Source organism: Zootoca vivipara, chromosome 17, assembly GCF_963506605.1.
Source record: "Zootoca vivipara chromosome 17, rZooViv1.1, whole genome shotgun sequence".
Taxonomy (NCBI): Eukaryota; Metazoa; Chordata; class Lepidosauria; order Squamata; family Lacertidae; genus Zootoca; species Zootoca vivipara.
This window is the reverse complement of record NC_083292.1, coordinates 25,948,910-25,974,859: the sequence shown is the minus strand read 5'-3', so window position 1 is coordinate 25,974,859 and position 25,950 is coordinate 25,948,910. Positions and strand designations below refer to the sequence as shown.

Genomic DNA, 25,950 nt, shown 5'->3' with positions numbered 1-25,950 from the left:
TGAGTGTTCAGACCCCTGGGATCTCACTTGTGGGGTGCCTCAGGGTTCTGTCCTCTCCCCCATGCTTTTAAACATCTATATGCAGCCGCTATGAAGGATTCATCAGGGGGTTTGGGCTGGGTGTTCATCAGTATGTGGATGATACCCAGCTCTACCTCTCTTTTAAATCAGAACCAGTGAAGGCGGTGAAGGTCCTGTGTGAGTGTCTGGAGGCGGTTGGAGGATGGATGGCGGCTAACAGATTGAGATTGAATCCTGACAAGACAGAAGTACTGTTTGTGGGGGACAGGAGGTGGGCAGGTGTGGAGGACTCCCTGGTCCTGAATGGGGTAACTGTGCCCCTGAAGGACTAGGGGCGCAGCCTGGGAGTCATTTTGGACTCACAGCTGTCCATGGAGGCACAGGTCAATTCTGTGTCCAGGGCAGCTGTTTATCAGCTCCATCTGGTACGCAGGCTGAGTCCCTACCTGCCCACGGACTGTCTCACCAGAGTGGTGCATGCTCTAGTTATCTCTCGCTTGGACTACTGCAATGCGCTCTATGTGGGGCTACCTTTGAAGGTGACCCGGAAATTACAACTAATCCAGAATGTGGCAGCTAGACTGGTGAGTGGGAGCGGCCGCTGAGACCACATAACACCGATCCTGAAAGACCTGCATTGGCTCCCAGTACGTTTCCGAGCACAATTCAAAGTGTTGGTGTTGACCTTTAAAGCCCTAAACGGCCTCGGTCCAGTATACCTGAAGGAGCGTCTCCACCCCCACCGTTCTGCCTGGACACTGAGTTCCAGCGCCGAGGGCCTTCTGGCGGTTCCCTCGTTGTGAGAAGCCAAGTTACAGGGAACCAGGCAGAGGGCCTTCTCGGTAGTGGCACCCGCCCTGTGGAATGCCCTCCCACCAGAGGTCAAAGAGAACAACAATTACCAGACCTTTAGAAGGCATCTCAAGGCAGCCCTGTTTAGGGAAGCTTTCAATGTTTGATGAATTTCTGTATTTTAATATTTTGTTGGAAGCCACCCAGAGTGGCTGGGGGAACCTGGCCAGATGGGCGGGATATAAATAATAAATTATTATTATAATTATTATTATTACAGAAGGAGTGGCTTCCTTACAAGGAGAGGCAAAATTCTCCTATGGCTGCCAGGTGAGAGAGGAGGGAAGGCAAGCCCTTTTATTCCCCCCACCCACCCATTGTGGGGAGGATCTAGTCTCCTATTTTCTCTCCTATATCAAATTCTGAGGAAACAAAAAATCTATGTGTTCAGCTAGTGGTGGGCACAACACTGATTGGCTAGAAATGGGCACGTCACCAACCAAACAGGAGTGGGTTTCTTTTAAGTTTTTTTTAAAAAAATTTACTTTTAAAAGAAAAAACTGAACCGAGTGTTTACAAAGGTATGACTCCCAGAGTGGTTTAACAGTCAATCCCTCCTCTCAGGGAATTCTGGGAACTGTAAGTTTTGTTAGGGGAATAGAGGCCTCCTAATTACTCTCAGTACCCTTCATGAACTAGAGCTCCCAAAACTCGTTGGGGGAAGAAGCCATGGTTTAAATCAGTGCCCTAGCACTTGAAAGCTATGGTGTGAATGTTGCCTGGGTTGTTGTATAAGATAGACAAGCCAAATCAGCTCTGCCGCTCATTTCTGAGCTGTCCCAGAATGGTACCTTTTATGCTGATGGTCGTCTCAGCCTCCTTGGTTGCAAAGCCATTGGCCACTTGGCAAACATAGACGCCTCCATCTTCAGTGCTAAGGGGTCTCTGGAAGAGCAGGGTGTCCCCCTTGATTTTCACTCCGCTGGGGAGGGGGTTGTTGAGCCTGGGCAGAGAGAGGAGAGACCAAGTCAGGAAGGGGTAGAGGAAAACATCTGTATCTCTGTGGACCCAGATTCTTGCTGGGTCTTCTTTTGACACCTAACCTAGAGTTTCGCCAGTGCCTTGAACTCAACTGCTCAAGATGTGCAGGCAGCACCTGCTAAGTCACAGAGAGGTGCCTATTCATCACCTCCCAAATGGGCAGTTTCACACACATACTTGCTGCATCGTTTGATGACAGATGACCTGGTCCTGTGTTATCTAGCAGCCAGTATTCAGAAGCATTGCTGCCTCTCTGACTGTGGAGGCCGAGCCGAGCCGCTGTGGCTAGGAGCCATCGCTAGCCTGTTCCATGAACTTGTCCAAACTTCTTTCAATCCATCCAATTTGTCCAAACTTCTTTCAATCCATCCAATTTGTCCAAACTTCTTTCAATCCATCCAAGTTGGTGGGCCATTACTGTCTCCTGCGGGAGCCAGTTCCGTGGTTTAACTAGGCATTGCGTGAAGGACTTTCTGTGATCTGTCCTGAACCATTCATAGGATGTCCTCAATTTCTATACATTCATTCATTCATTCATTCATTCACTCACTCATTGCATTCATATCCCAGCCTTTTCTCTAAGGAGCTCGAGGTGGCATACATGGCTCTCCCCCTCCTCATTTATTCCCCACAACAACCCTGTGAGGTTAAGTTAGGCAGAGAGGCCACGACTGGCCCAAGGTCACCCAGTGGACTTCATGGCCAAGTGAAGATTTGATCCCTGGTCTCCCAAGTTCTAGTCCAACACTCCAACCACCACACCACGTACTCTCTGTACTCAGAGCTGTGTATGTACATTTTCTACTCCAGATTTATCTATTGCATTTCTATACACCATTCTTCTCCAAGGACCTCAAGGTGATATACATGGCTCTCCCCCTTATCCTTTAATCCACACAACAACCCTATGAGGTGGGATAGGCTGAGAGGCAGCAGCTGAGCCAAGATCACACCCAGTGAGCTTCATGGCTGAGTGGGGATTTGAAGCAGTTTTCTGCTGAAAGGGGGAGGGAAAACACCTCTTTCTCCACTCCACGTGTAATTTCCTACACTTCCACCGTGTCGCCTCCTCCTCGCCTTTTCTCTTAAATTGAAAACATTGCAAGTATGTCCCTATTTTCGGCTGCAGGGTGTCAGAGGGCCTTCGCCAGAGGGAGAGGCAACGCCCCAAAGACGCCTCACAAGAGGAAAAGAGGAATGGCAAGGGCCAGGAACTCCTGAACCAGATGCTCTCGCCCTTTCTGCCGCTTCCCCGCCTCAGCAACATGTCCAGGCTCGTGAGGGGAGGTGTGGGGCACAAGGGGAGGGGGGGCAGAGAAGAGGAGGGCGGGGTCAGCCATGACATCATGAACAATAGGTGCTGAAATCAAAGGGATCCCTTCCCTTTTCCCACGGGTCTCTTGCATAGCTGAGCTGGGTGCCGGAGCGTGTCCAGACAGCACCCCAAACTCTGCGCAGAGATTCGGCAAAGCGTCTGAGCCGGCGAGCGGAGCCCGGCCGAGGCAACAGCGCCGTGCCCTTCCCAACCTGCACACACACGCAACTAACACCTATGCACATGTGGGGGAAGACATCTGCATGTGGGGAAAGAAAGAGGACATATGTGCACTGCGCATGGGTGCATCAACAGCAGCCTTTTGTCCACACACACACACATGCGTTTAACAGTATTTGCAAAGGGCAAAACTTTTCTCCCATCCTTTAGCTCCTCCCCCCTTTAAAATTTTATTGATTTGTTCACATGCAAACATGACAAAAGGAAAGAAAACAAAGAATCAACAGTTTAACCCAGAAGTTTTTCTACCTTTTTGAGTCCACACGGCTCCCTTGACCAACTACATTCTTTCTGCAGCACCCCTGTGGGGCTCAGGAGCCCAGTTATGGACAGCTTCTCACCCCATTTTGAACATCCTCCCTTGTGGAGTGTTCCCTCACCCTCCTCTCTTCTCTCCTTGGGAGTCTTCTGGGCAGCCGCTGGTACCACCCCGGTCTCTGAGCTACCCCCCCAAAAGAGAGGTGCCTCCTTACACTGCCCCATAGGGGCCTGCAAAGCGCCCCCTGACCAGCGCCAGAGGCGCCATTCGCCTGGGGAGTGGTAGCCAGGGCTGCTGCAACAAACAGCTGTGCAAGCCTTTGGGAGGCATCAGAGGGACAGAGGCCAGCGTTGCTCGTGGCACCCCATCATTCAAGGCAGCCCAGGGTGCCAGGGTACATGGGCTGAAAACCCCTGGTTTAGCCCATAAAGCGTTGCAGTACAAAGAAACAGCACAGCCCCAAAGGCATAATAAAGTATTGATTCGAGATTCCCTTTACAAATAATAAAGATTTTTTTAAAAAAGTTAAAAAGTATTATCCACTTGTGAGTTCCATCAGTTTTATTGAGAATAAAGGTTCTTGTTGTTGTTGTTGTAGCTTCGAGAACACTGTCCAACCATCTTGTCCTCTGTCGTCCCCTTCTCCTAGTGCCCTCAATCTTTCCCAACATCAGGGTCTTTTCCAAGGATTCTTCTCTTCTCATGAGGTGGCCAAAGTATTGGAGCCTCAGCTTCTAGATAGTTTTAAATGAGCCAGACATTTGCATATACTGATGGCGCCTCTATATTTGGATAAGAAATAAAAGCATGCCATATTTTAAAAACAAGTGACCACCAAGGTCTGCCCTTTAGATACTTTTACTTTTAATTTAAAAGGGCAGTTTTGTCCAGGGTATTCCAAATGTGTCCTGGGGGCATGTGCAAATCTCATCTCAGGACCTCCAGGGCAAGGGACCCACCTGCCAGCTTTCTCCCCCTCCACACACACACAGTTTACAGTTCATTTCCAGCATTTGTTCCAGGATAACTATCCACCTTGCCTTCTTACTCTTTCTGCAGGAGAAAGTGGTGGGGAGAAGAGACCCCAATAAAGGGTGCATAATCTTTGGTAGGAGAAATATATATCTATACAGAAAAGGGCAATAGTCATACCTTGGATCCCGAACACAAGTCAAACGTTTTGGCTCCCGAACGCCGCAAACCCGGAGGTGAGTGTTCCGGTTTGCAGACATTCTTTGGAACCCAAACGTACAACGCGGCTTCCACGGCTTCCGATTGGCTGCAGGAGCTTCCTGAAGCCAATCGGAAGCCGCGCCTTGGTTTCTGAACGGAATAGATTCTGTTCAACTTCCGAGGTACGACTGTACGGACACTGAGTCCTCTGCCTTTGCAGGCATGCCAGCAGGATGAAATCCTGGCCACTTTCTGGCCGGTAAGCAGCTGTGCAGCTCTCTACAGAGGCCATGTTTCCTGTCGAACTGCTGCACCTCTAAAAAGGCAGGTAGACCTCAAAAGAATCTCATTCCTGCCCCCCCCGCCAACCTGGCCTGTGCAAAGCCTCATCCATCCACCACGCCCACCCCCCAGCCCTGTGCTGACTTGGCTGGTTTTTCACTGCCGCCCCCCCCCCCGCCCGCCCGCCACATTCGCTCACCACAAAAGGCTACGAGGTGCATCTTGGCCCGGGGCTGCTTCCCCGAAACCCACAGCAAGTCTCAGCCAGTCCCTCGGAGCGCAAAAAGAAAGAAAGAAAAAAGCTTGAGAGTCAGGCTGGGGATGGCTGAGTGATGAATAAGTGTTTATGGAGGATCAGCCTTTCCTTTGAATGGGATCCGTGGGAGCTCTCAGATCAGGTGCACTGCTGGCTGGCTGGGAATGGAACGGCCAGGCGGGCAAGTGGTGGCCACTCAGATGCACTGCCGCAGCTGCCTTGCTGGGGGCAGGAAGGAAGGACCCCCAGCCTGGGCACTTGGGGCAAGAGGGGCTGCTAGAAGCAAGCCTTGCCAGCTCTCTGTGGGGCGTCGGGGAATGCACCTCGTAGCTGGCACCCAGACGGTGTCAGGCGGGCCAGGCAGGCGTCCAAGGCTGGCGCTGGGAGATGCCAAGCTGCCCCAGACTCCTGGTGGTGCAATCCTGGATTTGCATCCCGGGAAAGTGTCACGCGGGTTAGGGATTGCCCCAGGGGCGGGTGCTTGAGGGGTGGGGGCTGGCTTGGCTGTTGCTCTCTCCCCAACGGGCACAGGTTGCCTCCAGAGGCTCCCAGCGCTAGGGCAGGATTCATTCCCCCTAGCTTCAAGCTGAGCTGCCTGCTGCCTGCAGAGCGGGCACTCTGCCACGGAACTCCTCCCACCCTGCCATGCCCACTTTGTCCTAGTAGGCCAGGGGTTCTTAAACTCCCGTTTTTCTAGGGCAACTGTGGGGAGCTCCTTGGAAGCCTACTGGGGACTGCTTACTGGGAGAAGCTTACTGGTGCAGCCGGGTCATTTTTAGAACCTGGCCTTAATGGCCTTGCAAGGCGCCCCCTTTGGGTAGCCAGTTGTAAAGCACCCATTTCCCCATTTCTGTACTCTCTCTCCCCTAATTCCATGCTTGACGGCTCCTTCTGCATTCTGGGAATCTCACGGCAACAAACCAAAACCGTTTGCCAACTCTTGATTTATTTATTTTTCTTTTAATGCTCCGAGCATGTTGAAAGTCTGCCTTGAATTCACAGCGCCATCACGACTACCGGAACAAAACGGCATTTGCTTCTGCTGCCCTGATGCTAAATACATTTTATCCGGGAATAACAAGCACCAGTTTTGTTGTAGAAAGGGATAATCAAATGAGAATCTATTACCATGTGCATTTCTGGCTGCCTTAAAAAAATGCAGAAAGGATTCTACAGCAACCAACATCTGCCCCAGATGTGGGCCCTGCTGCCATGATTGTAGCAGCCCAGGTGTCAAGGCCAGGCTTGTTGGCTGTGTTTCCCATAACCTGCCACTCTCTGGGTAGTCACCGGGGGACCTTCTGGCTCCAAGACTCAGCTGCACTACTGACCGGGCTCATTCTTTGTTCATGTCAGACAATGCTGAGGCCACACGAGGCCTGATCAGCGACAGTGGGGGCAGAATGGACTTGTGAAAAACACACCCAAGAATCATCTGCAGTGCACAGGGCTTCTGTAACACATGGAGGGTAGGATATAAGAGCATTCGAAGAGTCCTGCTGAATTAGGGCCATGCCCCATCTTGTCCAGCATCCTGTTAAGAGTGGCCAACCAGGTGCCCCAAAGGGATGCCCACAAGTAGGACCCAGGAACAAGGGGCCTCTCCTCTCCTGCAACTGGTATTCAGAAGCCTTACCGCCTCCAACTGTGGAGGCAGAGTACAGTCTCCATCATGGCTATAGCCTTCTTCTCCATAAATCTGTATGATCCTCTTTTAAAGCCAAGCAAAACCATAGATCCGAAAGTCTCCATTGGCACTTCATTCCAAAGAAATTAAACCCCGGGTAAGTGCCGGCACCCATGGAGTCTCTCGCTGTTTGAAGACTGGGGCTGACTGCAACACTCTTCTAAAAGTCAAGCCAATGTCTGTCCTGCAAACTGTTACCAACACCTCAAAATGCTTTTGACCATTTCCATGGCAGACTGACCACAGCATGCCACTTTAAAATTTGTGCGTGTATATTGTTGCATGAGTGGGTAAGAGATAAAGGCGCAGCCACACATTATTCAGAGATAGGGCATCTGCAGAATTCAAATCGATTTTAAGAAAGCATCCTCCAAAGGGAAAAAAAAAAAAGACCAAGACTGTGATTTATCTGGGACGCAGACTAGACAAACTGGCTCCTACAGCAAGCACAGTTTTCAAAATGTTTCAGCTGGAGAGATGGGCTGTTGATGGTTCTTATACAATTGCCTTTATGGATTTTTAATTGCATTTCTTATTCCGAATGCCTAGAGGCTCCAGGGCAGGCGGCATACAAATTTAATAAACGATGACTACGTAAATTCCTGGAATTAAAAAGTCAGGTATACATTCTTTGATTTTAAAAAACTCCGGACGATTCACATTCCTATCCTACCTTTCCCTCAAGGAGCTGGAGGCATACGTGACCCATGCGTCTTCTCTCTCCCCCCCCCCATTTTATCCTCACAACAACCCTGCAAGACAAGTTAGGGTGAGAGAGTCTGATTGGTCCAAGCTAAACCAGAGAGCCCTGTGGCACGTATGAATCTGGCTCTTCTTCGTCCTTGTCTGAAATTGTAATCTCATCACCACACAAGAGGTGGGGCTGGGGCTGCAACCCCAGGAGCCCAATGTGGCCCTTGGGACCTCCCTATCTTACCCTCAGAGTTCTCTTTGGGCTATGTTCCCCCTCCCCTTCCCAGGGTTCCTGCTCCATGCTCTCTCCTCAAGTGCTTTTGCTGGAATGTATGCTCAAGATGTAAAAAAATGCCTTTTGCTTAGGTGTGTGTAGGAACGCCTTACTTTTCCGGGGCTGGAATGAAGCCTACTGTGAAAAGGTAAGAGTCACAGCCATTAATCCACCTGCTTTTGCCTCTGGCCACACCCACTACCTACCTACAGTCACCCCCACTGGCCACACCCACCCTTGGCCTCTGGCCACACCAACTTTTCTGCCTCTGGCAACTTCCCCATGCTGAATAAAGAAACAAAACTCCAGGCCTCTTCCCTGTTTGGAAAGAGGGAGCCACCCCTTGCCTCCCAGTCTGCACCACAGGAAAGCGACTGACCGTGTCCAGTTGTAAGTTGGCGGCGGGTTCCCGTCTCCGAGGCACTTTAGGAATGCCCCTTCCTTTCCTGCGTCCCAATCTTCCCCCTCTTCGTGGCCGAGGACTGAGGCATCCGACAGATCTGCGTGGAGGCAATGTGAAGAGAGGTCAAAGTGGCAGAGGGGAGAGAGCAGCCTGTGCCCCCTGCTGCGCTGTGCGTTTTAAAGCAGAATCTCACCACTTTAAACTGCCACGGCTTCCCCCAAAGGATCCTGGGAAGTGTGGTTTGTTCTGGGTGCCAAGAGTTCTCAGCAGTGTTCCCCTCAGGGAGCTGCATGCTCAAAGGTCTCAAAGATATCCCGTGGGGGGGGGGGGTCGGAGATTAACAGCACAGGCCTGCTCATGTCTACTCAGAAGTTTGGGAATTACTCCCAAATAAAGATGCTAAAGAATCAGTAAAATGATTCGAAAAAATTCGCAAATTGTTGGATCGAATTCATGAATTGTGCCAAATCACTGTTTAGCCTTAGCTTTGGGCCAGATATCTTGGTTTGACAGTGGTTGGGCACGACAGGCCCTGGTCAAAAGGTGGCTCCTTTGGGCTTTCCTATCTGGCCCTCAGGACTGTTCTCATGCCATGTCCACCTCCCTAGACCCCACCCCTGGCTGGCTTGCACAGCACCCTCCTTCTTGGTGGGAATGTGCCTTTCAACTGTGATCATCCCTCTTGCTTGCTCAGGTGGAGAATGGAGGGGTGTGTGTGTGTGTGTACATAGAGAAAACTGACTTTCTATGTATAGGAGGTCACATACCATACATCTAAAGCATATCCACTGCACATAACCTCCCCCAAAGAACTCTGGGAACTGTAGTTTCCCACGGATTCTGGGAAAATGTAGCTCAGTTGTGGAAACTACAGTTCCCTGCAGCCGTTTGCTTTCAATGCGCCTTAAATGTATTGCCTAAACCAGGCTTCCTCAAACTTGGCCCTCCAGATGTTTTTGGCCTACAACTCCCATGATCCCTAGCTAGCAGGACCAGTGGTCAGGGATGGTGGGAATTGTGGTCTCAAAACATCTGGAGGGCTGAGTTTGAGGAAGCCTGGCCTAAACTTAAGAGCTAACCTTGTGGCTCTGGCTAGTTTTGCCTCCGGCCACAACCACCAGAAGCACATCGTCCTTGAAAGGTAGGTCCCCGAGGGGATGGGAGTGACCCTTGTGCCGAGAAAGCCCCCACACCACCCCTTTCTGTGTGGCGATGGCGCGACCCACCCCAGAGGGCCGGCAGATACCCACATGCCACGTTGAGGGTGTGCGTGATCCTCTTCTTGTGCTGCAGCCCCGGGTGGGAGACGATGCAGGTGAGGGCCTTGCCATGCATGCTCCGCCCGGGCACCACGTAGAACTCGCTGGTGACGGAGGCTGAGCGGGGGTGCGAGGACACGCGGCTGCTGTCCGAGCCGCGCACTTCCGTCTCCCAGGTCACCGTGGGCACGGGGTTCCCTTCCGCAGTGCATGAGGCAGCCAGAGTCCGGCCCTGCCCTTCCTCCAGCGGGGGGCCAAGGTTCAAGGTGGGCAGCGGGGGAACTGCAGCCAGAGGAAGAGGAAAATGTGGCTAAATATCTGGAAGAACTTTCCGAGGGCAAAGAGCGGTTAAGATAATGGAACGGCCTCCCTGGGAAGACGGAGGGCTCTCCTTCGCTGGAGGCATTCTTTAGTTGTGATTCCTGCACAACGGGTGTGGACTAGATGACCCCTTGGGGATCCCTTCCAACTCTACAAATCTATGATTTTGTGAAAGAAGACCCCCAAAGTGGCTTAACAGCCGTGGTGGATGACAAATTTGGTGTGAACATTCCCACCTGTCAGATTACACCAGGAGGAAGTGTGTGCTGGTGTGTTGCGTACCCTTTGGGGTGTACGGATACTTCTCCATGCAAAGACATGTATGCATTTTGTGTCATTTCACCTTTAATTTTCTGCACTGCTATACCCAAGGCAGTTTGCTCGCTGGTAGAAGCCACAAAATATGTGTGAGGGACAGGGGATATCGCGAAGTCCCTCCCCTCCTGAGTTCAAGCCCGTCCCCGAGCAAAGGGGAAAGCAGGGAGAGTTCCGATTCCAGTGGGGAAGCAGGAAGTCGTGTCCGAGGCTCAGGCAAGGTAGAGGAGCCAGGGTCCCAGGTGGGACAGGAAGGGGCAAGTAAGGGGGGAAGACCCATCCCCCCAACTCCAGAATTACGCAGGAAGAGGAGGGGCAAGAGGATGGGTCTGCCAAAGCTTTTGTGTTGGAGAAAGACGCGCCAAAAGCCATTAGGAGGTTCTGAAACCGATGTATTCGTCCGATAGTCATATGGACCAGACTAAGGAGGAACTTCATAATTTACGCCAAGGAAATATGACAGTTCGCGCGTATTGGGCGAAATTCACCATGCTGGTGCACAGATTGGGGTGGGATCTGGAGTCTGCCCCAATGCAAGCGGCGTTTTACTTGGGGTTGCATGAGGAGGTGAAGGATGAGCTCTCGAGAGGTCCAAAGCCCAGTAATATGGATCAACTGAGCAAAGCGGCTCTGGCGGTGGGGGTGAGGCAGGAATCCAGATGGAGCGACAAGCAAGCAACGCGCGCAAAGCGGGCTTGGTTCCCACGGTCGCAGGAGAAGCCACTCCCTCAACAACCCTTTCAAGCCACGCCTGGGGCCAGTCAGGACCAGGAACCCATGCAGATTGATAGCGCGCGCGCGCGGGCTTTTCAAACCCCAGCGGCGCCAAGACGCAAGGAGGGAAGGGGTGGGAATTGCTTTCTCTGCAACTCCCCCCAGCATCTCGTCAGAGACTGCCCACATCGCAGGGAGTGGCAAGGAAAGGCGGGAACGGTTGTGCCCTCCCCCACTGACGCAGCACCACAGCAGGGAAACGGGAAAGCCTGGCTGCAGGAGACAAGGGGCGGCAGCCAGGCACAGTCAGCAGACAACAGCCCCAGCCCACCCACCCGCACAGAGAGGAGCAGAGCCAGCCCACCCCTCCCAGAGCAGGAGTGGTTCTAGAAGTGACGCTCACGCTCCCAAATGGCTATCCATTGACGGTCCTCGCCCTAATTGACAGTGGTGCCTCAGCCAACTTCTTCTCGAGAAACTTTGCAGAAGAGCACCAGATCCAGCTTCTGCAGCTGGATTTTCCTCTGCACGTGGCAACCATTGACGGCAGAGAGCTGCTGGGAGGGGCCATCACTCATCAAACCCCCCCCATGAGAATGACGGTTGGAAGGCACTCAGAGACACTGGCATTCAACGTCACCACCATCTCAGACCCCCCAATCGTTTTGGGCATGAGCTGGCTGGCGCGCCACGACCCCTCCATAAGTTGGCATCAGAGATGCATCACTTTTGGATCGGACTTTTGCCTGGAACATTGCATGCAGCACCAACCAGGGGAGGGGCCTCCGATAGCCACGGTGGCCACCATGCACGTCAAAGGGGGTGAGGCGATACCCAAACCATACTGGGACCTGCAGGAGGTCTTCAGTGAAGCGGAGTCCGACCACCTGCCCCCACACAGGCCTTTTGACTGCCAGATCAACCTGGTGCCTGGGGCAACTATACCCCCAGCCAAGCTGTACGCCATGTCAGACCAGGAACTGGAGGATCTGCGCGCTTTTATCGACAAGAACCTCAAGCGGGGGTTCATCAGAGAAAGCAAGGCAGCAGGGGGCAGCCCGGTCTTCTGGGTGGACAAGAAAGACACGCAACAGCGCCGTCTTGTGGTGGATTTTAGACGGCTGAATTCGGTGACAGAGCCAGTGGCTTTCCCCATGCCCAGAGTGGATGATCTCCTGACAGCGGCACGCAGAGGCAAGATTTTCACCAAGCTAGACCTGAGGGGGGCGTACAACTTGATCAGGATCCGGGAAGGCGATGAGTGGAAAACCACGATGTTCACGCCTCTGGGCTCTTTTGAATATCTGGTGATGCCCTTCGGGTTGCAAGGGGGCTCAGCATGCTTCCAGGCCTTCATGCACCACGTCCTGGGGTCCCTACTCTTCAGGAAATGCTTGGTCTTTCTGGATGACATCCTTATTTACTCCAACGACCCAGTGCAGCACGTGAAGGACGTCAGGGAGGTGTTACAGCGCCTGAAGGAGAACCACCTGTATGTGAAGCTGGAGAAGTGCAAGTTTCACACCAAGGAGGTGGACTTCCTGGGCTACAAGCTGTCAGACAAGGGGCTGGCAATGGACAAGGACAAGGTGCAGACCATCCTGGACTGGCACAGCCCCAGGACGCGCAAAGATGCCCAACGCCTACTAGGCTTTGCCAACTTCTACAGGAAGTTCATCAAGAACTTCTCTCGAGTTACGGCTCCCATCACTGACTGCCTGAGAGGCAAGCAGAAGTTCAGGTGGACACCAGAGGCGCAAGCAGCGTTCGAAAGCCTCAAGAGGGTGTTCGCCTCAGACCAGAACCTGTTCCACGTGGTTCAGGACGCGCCCCTACGCATTGAAACAGATGCTTCTGATAAGGCTGTGGGCGCCATTTTGTTGCAACTGGACGCCAACAGAGAGTGGAGACCCTGTGCCTTCTTCTCCAGGAAGTTGACCCAGCCCGAGCGAAACTACACAGTTTTTGATCGGGAACTTCTTGCGATCCACGCGGCGTTCCAGCACTGGAGACACTTCCTGGTGGGCGCCAAGCACCCCATCCAGGTGTGCACAGACCACAAGAACCTGGAGTTCTGGAGAACTGCCAGGGTGCTCAACCAGCGGCAGATACGGTGGGCGGAGTTCTTCTCGAACTTCAACTTCTCCATACACTACATCCCAGGAGAGCAGAATGTCAGGGCGGATGCCCTCTCCCGCAAGCCAGAGTACATGGAGGAGGAGGCGCCACCAGCCCCAAGGCACATTTTCCCCCCGTCGGCATGGTCCTGCGGAGCAGCAGTGGTGAGCGAGGCAGAACTCACAGCACTGACGGCAGCGGATGAATTTGCCAACCGCATCTTCAGAGAACTGAGAGGGGGGAGGGAGCAGGCAAAAGACTTTGCAGAACGCAGAGGGCTGCTTTTCTACAAGGGTGCGCTGTACCTACCCACCACCCAGCTTCGACGTACGGTCCTCAAGCAGATGCACGACAACCCTACAGCGGGGCATTTTGGAAGGGACAAGACCACTCACCTAGTCATGAGACACTTCTGGTGGCCAGGGGTGAGGGAAGATGTTCGAGACTATGTAAGGGGCTGTACCACCTGCCAGCGGGCGAAGGTGGTCAGAGCAGCGCCACCAGGGTTGCTGGAGCCCTTAGCCACACCACACAGGCCGTGGGAAGTGGTGTCCATGGACTTCATCACAGATCTGCCTTCGTCCAGGGGTAAGACTGCAGTGTTGGTGGTGGTGGACCTCATGTCCAAAATGTGTCACTTTATACCGTGTGCCAGGGCAGTCTCGGCAGAAGAGACAGCCAAACTGTTTGTTGATCACATTTTCAGACTGCATGGATTACCTTTAAGGGTTATTTCGGATCGTGGCCGCCAATTTGTTTCCAGGTTCTGGCGGCGGCTCATGAACCTCCTGCAGGTGGAGGTCAGCTTGTCGACGGCTAGACACCCGCAGACCAACGGACAAGCGGAGAGGGTCAACGCCATTCTGCAGCAGTACCTGAGATGCTACGTCAGCCAGCGGCAAACGGACTGGGTGGATCGCTTGCCACTAGCAGAATTTGCCTACAACAATGCAGTGCACGTCTCCACAGGGGTGTCGCCCTTTAAGGCCAATTACGGGCGCGACCTCAGATCTTTCCCAGAGAGGGAGAGGGAGGAGGAGGAGGAGGGCCCACAGGCTGAGGATTGGGCAGAGGAACTGGAGACGGTGCACCAGCAGCTCAGAGAACACTTGGAGAGGGCCAAGGAAGCGTACAAAAAGGGGGCAGATCGCCACAGGCGACAAGGGGAGGTCATCAGGGTGGGGGACAAGGTGTGGTTGTCCTCGGAGGGCCTTCCCACCAGAGGGAGGTGCAAAAAGCTGGCACCCAAATGGCTGGGCCCCTTCACGGTCACGCAACAGGTCAACCCGGTGGCATACAGGCTGGCACTGCCAGAGGACATGAGGGTGCATCCAGTGTTTCATAGATCGCTGCTGTCGCCGTACAGGGAAAGCAGCAGGCTCAGAGACAGCGAACAAACCCCCGAGGGAGGGGGGGAGAGGGAAAGCAGGGAGCAACTCAATGAGGCCACGGCCATCCTGGATTCAAGGTGGGGGGTGGGGGGCCTGGAGTACCTCATGGCATGGGAGGATGCTCCACCGTCCCAGAATGAATGGGTTCCCGCCACTCAGATACAGGAGGAATTCTTGGTGGAAGAATTTCACGCCCTCTTTCCCCACAGACCCAAGCCCTGGCACATGGAAAGGGAGGGGGAGGAGGAGGAGGCACGGGAGAACAGCTCACCATGGCGCTGGGAAGCGGAGTTTGAGGAACCGGAGGATGAGGTATGGGTGTCGCCAAGATCCACCCAGTCAGAGGAAGGAGCAGATTGGCAAAACATTTTTACCCCCACCAGCTCTGACGCCACGGACTTTTTGGGATTCCCGTCCTCCCAGGCGGAAGGGGGGGGCTCGCAGGACTGGGGGGAGGTGTTCACACCAACGGGCTCGGAGAGCACCGAGTTTTTAGGCTTCCAGTCGTCACCGACACATGGGGGGGGCCTGGGGAGGGGTGAAGGAGAGCTTGGGAGGGGGGTGGATGTGAGGGACAGGGGATATCGCGAAGTCCCTCCCCTCCTGAGTTCAAGCCCGTCCCCGAGCAAAGGGGAAAGCAGGGAGAGTTCCGATTCCAGTGGGGAAGCAGGAAGTCGTGTCCGAGGCTCAGGCAAGGTAGAGGAGCCAGGGTCCCAGGTGGGACAGGAAGGGGCAAGTAAGGGGGGAAGACCCATCCCCCCAACTCCAGAATTACGCAGGAAGAGGAGGGGCAAGAGGATGGGTCTGCCAAAGCTTTTGTGTTGGAGAAAGACGCGCCAAAAGCCATTAGGAGGTTCTGAAACCGACTGACAACATCGCTCCGTGTAAATAGCAATGACTTGAGCACTGTAAATACGCAGCACCAATAAAAGAATAAAATGCAGAGCTGCGTAGCGTCGTTACTCTGAAGTAGTCCACTCCGGCCACTGTGACAGCATGCAACAAGGGTTGCGCATCCTATGAACAACCCAATTTAAGGCAAATAAGTCACGATAAAAATATGACTTTAAAACAAGCAACTTCTATCAGATAAAATAATATCCAATAATCCAATATATGCATTTAAAAAAAAATAATTATCCCTGAAGATAATAATAATAAACACTAGCATGTCAGGAAGATTAATGTAAAAACGTTTCCCCTGATATACTAGCTTTCTATGTGCAGGGGTTGGTTTTAACTGCACAGCATTCAGTCCTGTGGACCCTCACCTGAAGCTAGCCCAGACAGAGATCTACCATGCAAGTTAGACCGAGGGCTCGGTTCATAGGTGCCAAGTTCCTGATTGAAAAATCCGGGATCAGCAGCGCCGCGGCACCGGAAGTCGCTTCTACGCACTTCTGGACATGCGTAGAAGTGACTTCTGGTGCTGCGGACATTTTGGAAATGGGCACAGCGGCATCGGAAGTCGCTTCTACGCATGTCCAGAAGTGCGTAGAAGTGACTTCCGGTGCCGGCACGGCACCAGAAGAACATGGCCTCCGGCAGGAGCTCCGTAATCCGGGGAAATATTTTGCCATTCGGGACACCTGCGGGAAACAGTAAGAAAATACGGGGGGTTTCCCGGGGAAAACGGGGTACTTGGCAGCTGTGGCTCAGTTTGAGGGTTCATTAGGAGGTCCTTACCTAGGATCTTGAGGGTAAGGCTGGATTCAAAATTGCCCCCAGGGAAGGTAATGAGGTGGCACTCATATGCCCCCTCGTCGGCCTGCACCGCATTCTTCAGTAGGATGGAGCCGTTTTCTAGGGTTCCTTCGGACTGTCGCAGCACTCGCCCTGAATAGGCATTCTGCACGTGGGTCCCGTGTTGCCAGTTCAGCACCGCCAACTCCTGGGCTGTCCCATCCTCCCGCCGCTTCATCCACGTGATCTGAACCACCTTCTCACCCTCTGCGGTCTGGTAGGAACAGGGGAGGACCACATCTTTGCCAAGCACCGCAGTGATGCTGTTCGGGGATGCCAGGAGTTTTGCCAGCACACCTGAGGAGACAGAGAAGGATTAAGTGACAACCCCCAAGTTCATCTGTGTGCAGGTGGGATGGAAATAATAATAATAATAATAACAATAATAATAATAATAATAATAACAACAACAACAACAAAAATACCGCCTTGTACCCGCAGGTATAGGGATAAAATACAAAAAAATGATAAAATACAAAAAGCTAAACTCATATGAAACATAACCATTAGAAAAAAAATATTTACACCATAATAGAATTCAAACAATACCCCCAAAAAGTCTATTAAGGGCTCATCCTCACTTGAATCTGCCTCTCCCGTTTTTTCTTTTTTTTCTACGCACGATTCTGAGGTTTCCCACTTCCTCCAGGGAAACCAGCTGTTTACCACTGAATCCTAAGGAACGTCACTTCAGATTGACACTTGTCTCAATTCAGCAGTAAACAACGGGTCTCTCTCAGGCAAAGCGGAGAGGGCAAAAGAAAAACTGCTCAGGCCAGTGCCTAGAAAGCACGGGGAAAACAGAATATAATGTGGACCAAACAAAAGAGCCCTGAAATAGAGATGATAAAAACATCTCTAATCTAGGCAATGTCAGTGCTACCCAAGGTCCAAGCACTCCAGGACAATTCAGCAGAATGTCGAGCAAAACAGAAGCAGAGCGAAGAAAATCCCGGGCGTGATACTGAAGCCTCAAAGTGGTATACCTTGGTTGTCGAATGGCTTGGCTCCCGGACAAATCGGTTCCCGAATGCCGCAAACCCGGAATGTTTTTTGGAAGCCAAACGTCCGACGCGGCTGCTGATTGAGTGCAGGAAGCTCCTGCAGCCAATCAGAAGCCGCGCCTTGGTTTTTGAATGGTTTCGGGAGTCAAACGGGCTCCCGGAACCGATTAAGTTCAACACAAAAGCTCGCTCTCTTGCCACTTTGCATGAGGTTTTGGTTGTTGTTGTTGTTACAGTGGTACCTTGATTTACGAACTTAATCCGTTCTGGAAGTCCATTCTTAAACCATAGCAGCGGGGGACTCAATTTACAAATGGAATACACTCAACAGGAAGTGAAACATGTTCTGCTTCCAAGTCAAAGTTCACAAACCAAAACACCCACTTCCAGGTTTGCAGCGTTCTTAATCCAAGTTGTTCATAAACTAAGCCAGGCATCCCCAAACTGTGGCCCTCCAGATGTTTTGGCCTACAAATCCCATGATCCCTAGCTAAGAGGACCAGTGGTCAGGGATGGTGGGAATTGTAGTCCAAAACATCTGGAGGGCCGAAGTTTGGGGGTGCCTGAACTAAGCTGTTCTTAAACCAAGGTGCCACTGTATGGTTATTTGCCTTTATATTCCGCTTTTTTCTCTATGGAGCTTACATGGTTCTTCCCCCTCCTCGCTCAATCCCCACCACAAGAACCCTGCGAGGCAGGTGAGAAGGAGAGGCAGGGTCTGGCCCCCGAGGTCACCTCATGGCAGCCGGGTGAGGATTACCCTACAGTGTGGCTTGTGGGTGGGCTTGCATTTCTTTCTTTGCCATTACAGTGGTGCCTCGCTAGACGAATGCCCTGTAAGACAATTTTCCCGCTTAACGAAGAGATTTTTCGAGCGGAGGTTGCCTCGCAAGACGAATTCGTTTTGTGAAAAATTCATCTAGCGAATCACGGTTTCCCATAGGAATGCATTGAAATTCAATTAATGCGTTCCTATGGGCAAAATAAATTTTTTTTTTTCAATGCATTCCTATGGGATTTGCTAGACGAATTTTTCATTATATGAATTGACCCGTGGAACAAATTAAATTCGTCTAGCGAGGCACCACTGTAACTTATTTCTTTGTCGTTAACTGATGACATTTTAACATGGCATTTTAACAAAACGCACGAAACAGAAAAGCAGGGACCAGAAAGGACGCTCGCTGCATTTGAAGGAGACCTTGTGCATCTGACTGCATTTTTATGGCACATTAGAAAAAGGGCCTCTCTGCCCCCCTCCCTCTCCCCGCCCGGCTCCCACCCCACCTTGAGCCCTTCTGCCCCTGCAGCAGAGGTGTCCTCCTTGCCTGGCCTCCCGTGGATCCTTTCCGGAGCCAGAACCACCGGCTGCAGAAGGCTCCTCCTGCCTCCAGGGAAGCGGACAGGCCAGAGAGTCCAGGTAAACCTGCCTGCCCAGATACCTGGGCTCTGCCACAGCTTGTGTGGGATCTCCTCCCTCCACCTGCAAACTTCACTGCTGAGACTTCCCCAGGCAAGGAGGGGCTGTGCGTGCGGAGCTCCCTGTACAGGAAAAGGGATTCACCAGCTAGTGTAGATATTTTTTTTTATTTTAGGGCCCAATTGTTTTATTTTATTTTAAAACAAAACTTATCATTGCTGCATTAAAATAAACACAGCTTATCATTGCCGTAAACCCTCTGTTGTTACTTATTTACTGCATTTATATCCCACCTCCCCCCCCCCCAAGGAGCTCAAAGTGGCTCGCATGGCTTTCCTCCCTAACTCATTTAATCTCCACAACAACAACAACAACAACAACAACAACCCTGTGAGGTAGGTTAGGCTGAGAGGCAGTAACCGAGCTCAAGGACACCCTCCTTATAGCGCATGCCTCAATGGCCGTTTAATTAAGTAATCAACACGGCTTACAGTGCAACTTTACGCATGTTTACTCCGGCGAAAGTCCTACTGAGTGCAAAAGGGCTTACTTCCAGAACATGTGCACAGATCTGCACCCAGAAAGACAACAGCCCTGCAAAGTAAAGGGAAAGGGACCCCTGACCATTAGGTCCAGTCGTGACCGACTCTGGGGTGGCAGCACTCATCTCACGTTATTGGCCGAGGGAACCGGCGTACAGCTTCCAGGTCATGTGGCCAGCATGACTAAGCCACCGTTTACCTTCCCGCTGTAGCGGTACCTATTTATCTACTTGCACTTTGATGTGCTTTCGAACTGCTAGGTTGGCAGGAGCTGGGACCGAGCAACGGGAGCTCACCCCGTCGCAGGGATTCGAACCGGCGACCTTCTGATCGGCAAGCCCTAGGCTCAGTGGTTTAACCCACAGCGCCACCTGCGCCCCTTACCCTGCAAAGTAGGGTACCATTATTACTGCTTTACTGCTGAAGCTGGGGGAAAGGAAGGTAGCAGTCTGCTGAAGTCCCTGCGCCCCGCCGGTCACGAGTTTTTGCCCTGCTTTTCAGCCAGCTTTCAAATGTCAGTGGTAAGCTTTCAAATGTCAGTGGTAAGCTTTCAAATGTCAGTGGTAAGTCAGCTTTCAAATGTCAGTGGTAAGTCAGTTCCTGCCCTCAAGCTTAAAGACACAACACAAAAGGAAAAGGGACTGGAAAGGAGGAGGGGAAAAAACAATTTCGCTCAGGTACTATTTCTCTGTAACAGTTCTTGCAATGACCAGATGGAATGGAAATATTTCAGGGAAAAGTAAAAAGATGCTGGCAGAACGGCCAGAGAGTCCTTCTCCTGCTCTTATAGCCCGACAGAACAGCTGCTGTAGATTATACCTTCATTGGGGTCTCTCCCTCTACACTACTTTCTTCCGCAGGAAGGGTGGGAAGGTAGGGTGGACAGTTAGTCCAGAACAACACACCAGACACAGTGAGTTAAACTATAAAGTGTGGGGAGGAGAAAGCTGGAGGGTGGGCCTGGCAGCTTCTCACCCTAAAGAACCTCTTGTCTCAGAGACCCTGAGGTGAGATCTGCACATGCCCCAGAATGTGGTGGGAATTGGGCTGTGTGAACCTCTGAGGTCATATCATGGATTACAGTACTTCAGATGCCAGGTGGAGGGTTTCCCTTTGGGACGTCCCCTTGCATGAAAGAACTCCCTGCAAGGAGAAAACTAGCAGATCTAGGGCACAGGCTAAAGTGCTACTTTTCTAGAAACATTCAAACTGGCATTCCCTGACTGTGGCTTGAAACATCTCAGTCAGTTTCACTTCACCTCAGAATCCAACCCCCTCATTCTCCCACCTGAATGGAGCTTCAAAAGAAACCAAAACCCCGAAATGTCAAGCCAGGCCAGGGGACATGGTGATCCTGGATCAAAACAAATCTTACAAGTTTAGTCCCATCCTGTTCTGTTTCAAAGAGGAAACCGAGGCACAGGAGGAAGGACTTTGTGGCAAAGAGCTGGCCTTTCCTTTAAGACAGCCTGCACTGATCTGGTGCCCTCCAGATGTTCTGGACTACAACTCCCATCAGCCCCCACCATCACGGCTCTTCTGTACTACAACTCCCAACAGCCCCTGCTAGCACTGGTTGGAGTTGATGGGAGCTGTAGTGCAAAACCTCTGCAGGGCACCAAGGCTACCTGACGCCTAAACATCCCCTTGCCCAGAGGAACCTGGCACAAGAAACCTGATATGTGTTTATTAGGTGGTGTCAGTAAATGGTGTTTGCTTAGGACTCTGCGTTCAGTCAGCAAAGAAAACATAACCATGAAAGAGAAAAGCCTCTTTTGCCACACAGCTGCATCCGAGAGACAGAGAACTCAGCTTCCTTCCTCATCCCTTCTCATGCCACCTGACTGAATCAGCCCTCTCACACCCAGGGAACGGGCGCCTGGCCAAAAGATACCTGGAAGGTAAACAGCAGCATGCAACACCATTTCAAAGGCGGCAGAGGCGGCAGGGATCTCAATGGTTAGGGCCGTCTGGAGGCGGAGAACCCAATTCCATCGAGAAATGTGGTGCATTGTGCTTTTGCCAAAGCTGACTCAGGAGACAGAGCCTTGGCTCAACTCGGAGAACTGTTTTGACAAGGAACCGGGGATGAATGCTTCTGCTGAGTCAGGCCAAGGTAGTGGTGTAGTGGTTAGAGCACTCAATTAGGGCTCGGGGGACACCAGGGTTCAGAGACCAGAGAAGAATAAGCTAGAGTCTTTCTCCATGACATAATGGTTTTCAATGACGTAATGGTTTTCAATGAGCAAGAGGGCTTCAGGTGGCACAGGCAAGAGACATGGGCTCATCAACTCTGTAGCAGCCCTTAGAATAGGAACCCAGGTGCTCGGTTCTGTTCTTGAACCACCAACTTTCTGGTCAACAGCCAGATGCACTGACCCATTGCGCCACAGGGGGGAAGCAGTTCTTTGGGACACAAACCGTTTTGTTGTCATGCAATACTGTAATTATATCATCTTAAAGCAACCTTTACTAGCCTGCTGCCCTCCAGATATTTTGGACTACAGAAATAATAACAATTGTTTCATTCTTCATCTCACAATACAAGTGTATGGTTTTACTGCCAGCAATCTTTCCCAGTAAGCTCTAAATGCAGAATCCTTTCTTCTCCCCTGCCTAAATTCAGTGCCCTAATCAAGCAGGTGGAGTATGACATATATTCCAGGGGCTTGGAATAATCACTAGCACATCAAAAGGTAGCACTCAATATTGTTGTCTGTCAAATTGAGAGGGAGGGGGCTGAGTGGGGGCCTTTTTCCTAAATCAAGGAACTTTTCAATTATTCCACAAAGGGTGTGTGACAACTTTGGCTGATGAGTTTTTGAAATTCCCAAACAGATACTTTTCTGGCACCCAGATATAGAGTTGCTAGATTTCCAGGACTGACCTGTAGTCTCCAAGTTTGCTTGGTTCCCTCCTGGTGGCAAGTGGAGGGCTTGAATCTCCAGGTGGGTAAGAGTGCCTTTTCAAAAATTGTTAAGACGACTATGTGTGCAGCTTGCAAGCTTCAGCCTGGCAGGAGCCAGCTGCAAATTATGGCACAGACTCTTGGAGGGAAAGGGTCTGCCCTCTTCTGTGCACTCCTCCCCTCTCCCAATTAACTTCCGTCTCCAGGGCTCAGTGGTGGGAGGGAGCACAGAGGAAGAATCACCAGGGACCAACTCTGTGACATCACCAGGGACAGCATCCAGGTCTCAAGTTTGAGCCTTCAAATCTCAGGGTCTGGGATGCTCCTGCCCTGGCAACCCTATTCAGAAATGGTTTGTTTCCACTTTTTCATCACAGACCTGTAATGAGTGAATTAGGGATCTTAAACCTTGTTGGCACTTGTGAGTATGAAACCAGGCACTGTAGTTACTTCAGATCACCCTTCACCAAATGTGGGGCCCTGCAGATGTTTTGAACCACAATTCCATCAGTCATAGCCAGCACAGCTGGAATAGAATTCCAAAGCAGCTGGAGGGCCCCTGGTTGGCGAAGGCTCCTTCGGATGAATAATGCAGCGTACGAGGATATGGTCAGGTACATTGGATGTTGTAATGAACAAACATTTCTGAAGAAGCCAGTCATGCTCTGGTTTGACTTCCACGTTTAGAATGAGGAAGAAAATGCGACATCCTCACTGTTTGAGTCCTAACATGTTGGTACATCAGATAAAGACGTGAGTACCTGCCGGTGAGTAAATGACCTTCCTCCGCTGGCCCAGGAGGGTGTGAGCTGTGTCCTGCATGCACTGCACTGCTTGGCCAAAGGAGATTTGCTGACGTCATGCCATAACACGCACCCCAAAGTCTCATCATAACGTCAGCTTGACTAAGACTGACATAGTCAGCGGCCCAGGGTCAACATCTTGACCAAACCCAAACCCGAACCGTGGAGTGGTTCAGGGCAGAAAATACTGAGGAGTCAAATGGCTCCCTAACAGAGTTAGTCAACAGTAAATGGATCTTGGAAGCAGCGTAGGAACGTTTAATAGAATCACAGAATTGGAAGGTACACCAAGAGTCATCCAGTCCGACCTCCTGCAATGTAGGAATCACAGCTAGAGAATCTCTGAAAGATGGTCATCCAACCTCTGCTTAAAAACCTCCAATGAAGGAGAGACTACCACCTTCCGAGGGAGTCTGTTCTACTGCCAAACAGCTCTTAACATCAGAAAATTATTCCTAACGTTTCATCGGAATCTCCTTTGTTATCATTTGAATCTACTGCTCAGCTCCTCCCCTCTGGTGCAGCAGAAAACAAGCTTGCTCCATCTTCCATGTGACAACCCTTTAGATATTTGAAGATGGCTATCATATCACCTCCCAGTCTTCCCTTCTCCAGGCTAAACATACCCAACTCCCTCAACCATTCCTTATAAGGCTTGGTTTCCAGATCTTTTGTCATCCTGGTTGTCCTCCTATGCACACATTCAAGCTTGCCAATATCCTTCTTAAACTGTGGTGGACACAAGACTCCAAGTGGGACCTGACCAAGGTAGAACAGAATGCAGCTATGACTTCCTTTGATCTGGACACTATACTTCTGCTGATGCAGCCTCACTCAGGAAGGTTCCCAAGTCAGGCCAGTGGTTTGACCCAGGGCCAGATTTATGTTTGACGGGGCCCTAAGCTACGGAAGGTAATGGGGCCCTTTATATGTCCAGGTGTCCTTTGTCAACAACAAATTGTCGCTGCTTTTTGTGTTGAATATATGCTATATGGTAATTTATGGACCTAAAAGGTATCTAAAGCCACATAACAAAATATGTATTTTTATCAAAGTAATTGTTGAACTTATTTTATACTTTGGAAACGTACATCCACCTTTTTTCCTTTAAATATTTTTGGGAGCCCCAGGAGAGTGGGGCCCTAAGCTGTAGCTTGTTTAGCTTATATGTAAATCCAGCACTGACCTACCCCATGAGTCATCAGCATGGTGCCCTCCAGATGTTCTGGACAAATTAATACCGAAGTGGTGCTTGGTTCCATGAGCTTGGAAAAAAGGCATCCGAATGGTTAGAAGTCACGAGGGGAGCATCCTCAGGTGTACAAATGACACACCCAGTCAGTGCTAGTAACTGGTGACTATGGAGAACAGGATATGATGTCTCAAGACAAGGCCCACGTCTTCTCCTGCACAAAAGGCAACACTGTTGTGCAATGTCAGAGCACATAGCTATACTATTCCTCATCACTATACAGAGGAGGAACATTTAAATTACATATTTGCCAGCATAACCAGGAGGGCCAACATACAAAGCACTAGAAGCCAAACTATTGAATGGAAAAGGTTAGGGGTAGACCCCAAATCAGGGGTAGTCAACCTTTTTATACAGTGGAATCTCGGTTTATGAACACCTAGGTTTATGAATTTTTGGTTTACGAAGGCCGCGGACCCATCTGGAACGGATTAATTCACTTTCCATTACTTTCAATGGGAAAGATCGTTTCAGTTTATGAACGCTTCAGTTTATGAACAGACTTCCGGAACCAATTACACCCATGCTTCGGGTTAAGCATGGGTTCAGGTTGAGTACTCCGCGGACCCGTCTGGAATGGATTAATCCACTTTCCATTACTTTCAGTGGGAAAGCTCGCTTCAGTTTATGAACGCTTCAGTTTATGAACAGACTTCCGGAGCCAATTGTGTTCATAAACCGAGGTACCACTGTACCTACCGCCCACTAATGCATCTTTCTTGATGGTAAAATTTCTTACCCCCCACCAGTGCTCGATGGAAGGAGGAGTCAGCTTGTGCCGTAGAACCCCCTACCGCCCACCTAGAATCCTGAATCACCCACTAGTGGGCGGTAGGGACCAGGCTGACAACCCCGGCCCCAAATGCATCTACCGTATTTTTCCGTGTATAAGACTAGCCCCCCCCCCAAAAAAATAATGTCAAAAATTAGAGGGTGTCTTATACACGGATATATTTTTCCCCATTTTGTTAAATCTGAGTCCCCAAAAATAGAAGGCGTCTTATACATAGGGGCATTTTATAGATGGAAAAATACTGTAATTTCTAACCAGTATAGAGCCCCTGCTCCCTTTGGCTATTTTTTCAGGGGTTCCAGGGAACAAGTGTTCATTCACTCAGAATTCCGTCTCATGACTGTCTCCATCCCCCCCACCCCACGAGTGCAGAATGAGGGCAGGAAGCCATTGCCCTTTCTCTGAACTGACTTCCTGATGACACCTCAGAACCAATCAGATTTGACTGCCTGGTGATATCAGACAGACAGCTGAGAGTGTGTGTATGAGAACCATGTCTTCATTATGTTTTGACTTCATAATGATACCAGGTAGCCAGTCAGATTTGTCTATAATAGGGCTGGCATCTTTCAAAAAGTAAAAACCCAAAAGTTGTTGAGCTTTTTTAGATACAAATCAAAAAAAGTATTCTTGGCTCCAGAAAACTGCACATTGTTTTGGGATAAGATGCATTTTGAAATCATGCATTTTTAAAAACTGTAAACAGATGTGTAAATGAACGTAAAACAGGCTTCTGAATGAACACATGTGAAAACATCACTAGAAACAGACTGATCTGTTCACCCCTGTCCTAAACAGATGGCAAACAAAATGAATGAGAAAACTGTGAGGAAGGGGAGGTTTTCCTGAAATCTTTCACACGCATCCCAGATCTCTCTTTCTAACCAATAAAGTTCATTTGACTCAGCCCTAGGAGAGATTATATGGGAAA

At 50.8% G+C, this 25,950-nt stretch overlaps 1 protein-coding gene across 3 annotated transcripts in view; it reads right to left on the bottom strand.

Moving 5' to 3' along the window:
• NECTIN4 (nectin cell adhesion molecule 4) overlaps nt 1-25,950 on the bottom strand; it is a 95,499-nt gene that overhangs the window by 12,483 nt on the left and 57,066 nt on the right. For all 3 annotated transcript variants that reach the window (XM_035097807.2, XM_035097806.2, XM_060269732.1), the window contains 4 exons: nt 16,241-16,594; nt 9,687-9,977; nt 8,413-8,533; nt 1,665-1,816 (listed from right to left, as the gene is read on the bottom strand). In XM_035097807.2, the coding sequence (XP_034953698.1) occupies nt 1,665-1,816; nt 8,413-8,533; nt 9,687-9,977; nt 16,241-16,594 (918 nt within the window). The remainder of the gene's footprint in view (nt 1-1,664; nt 1,817-8,412; nt 8,534-9,686; nt 9,978-16,240; nt 16,595-25,950) is intronic.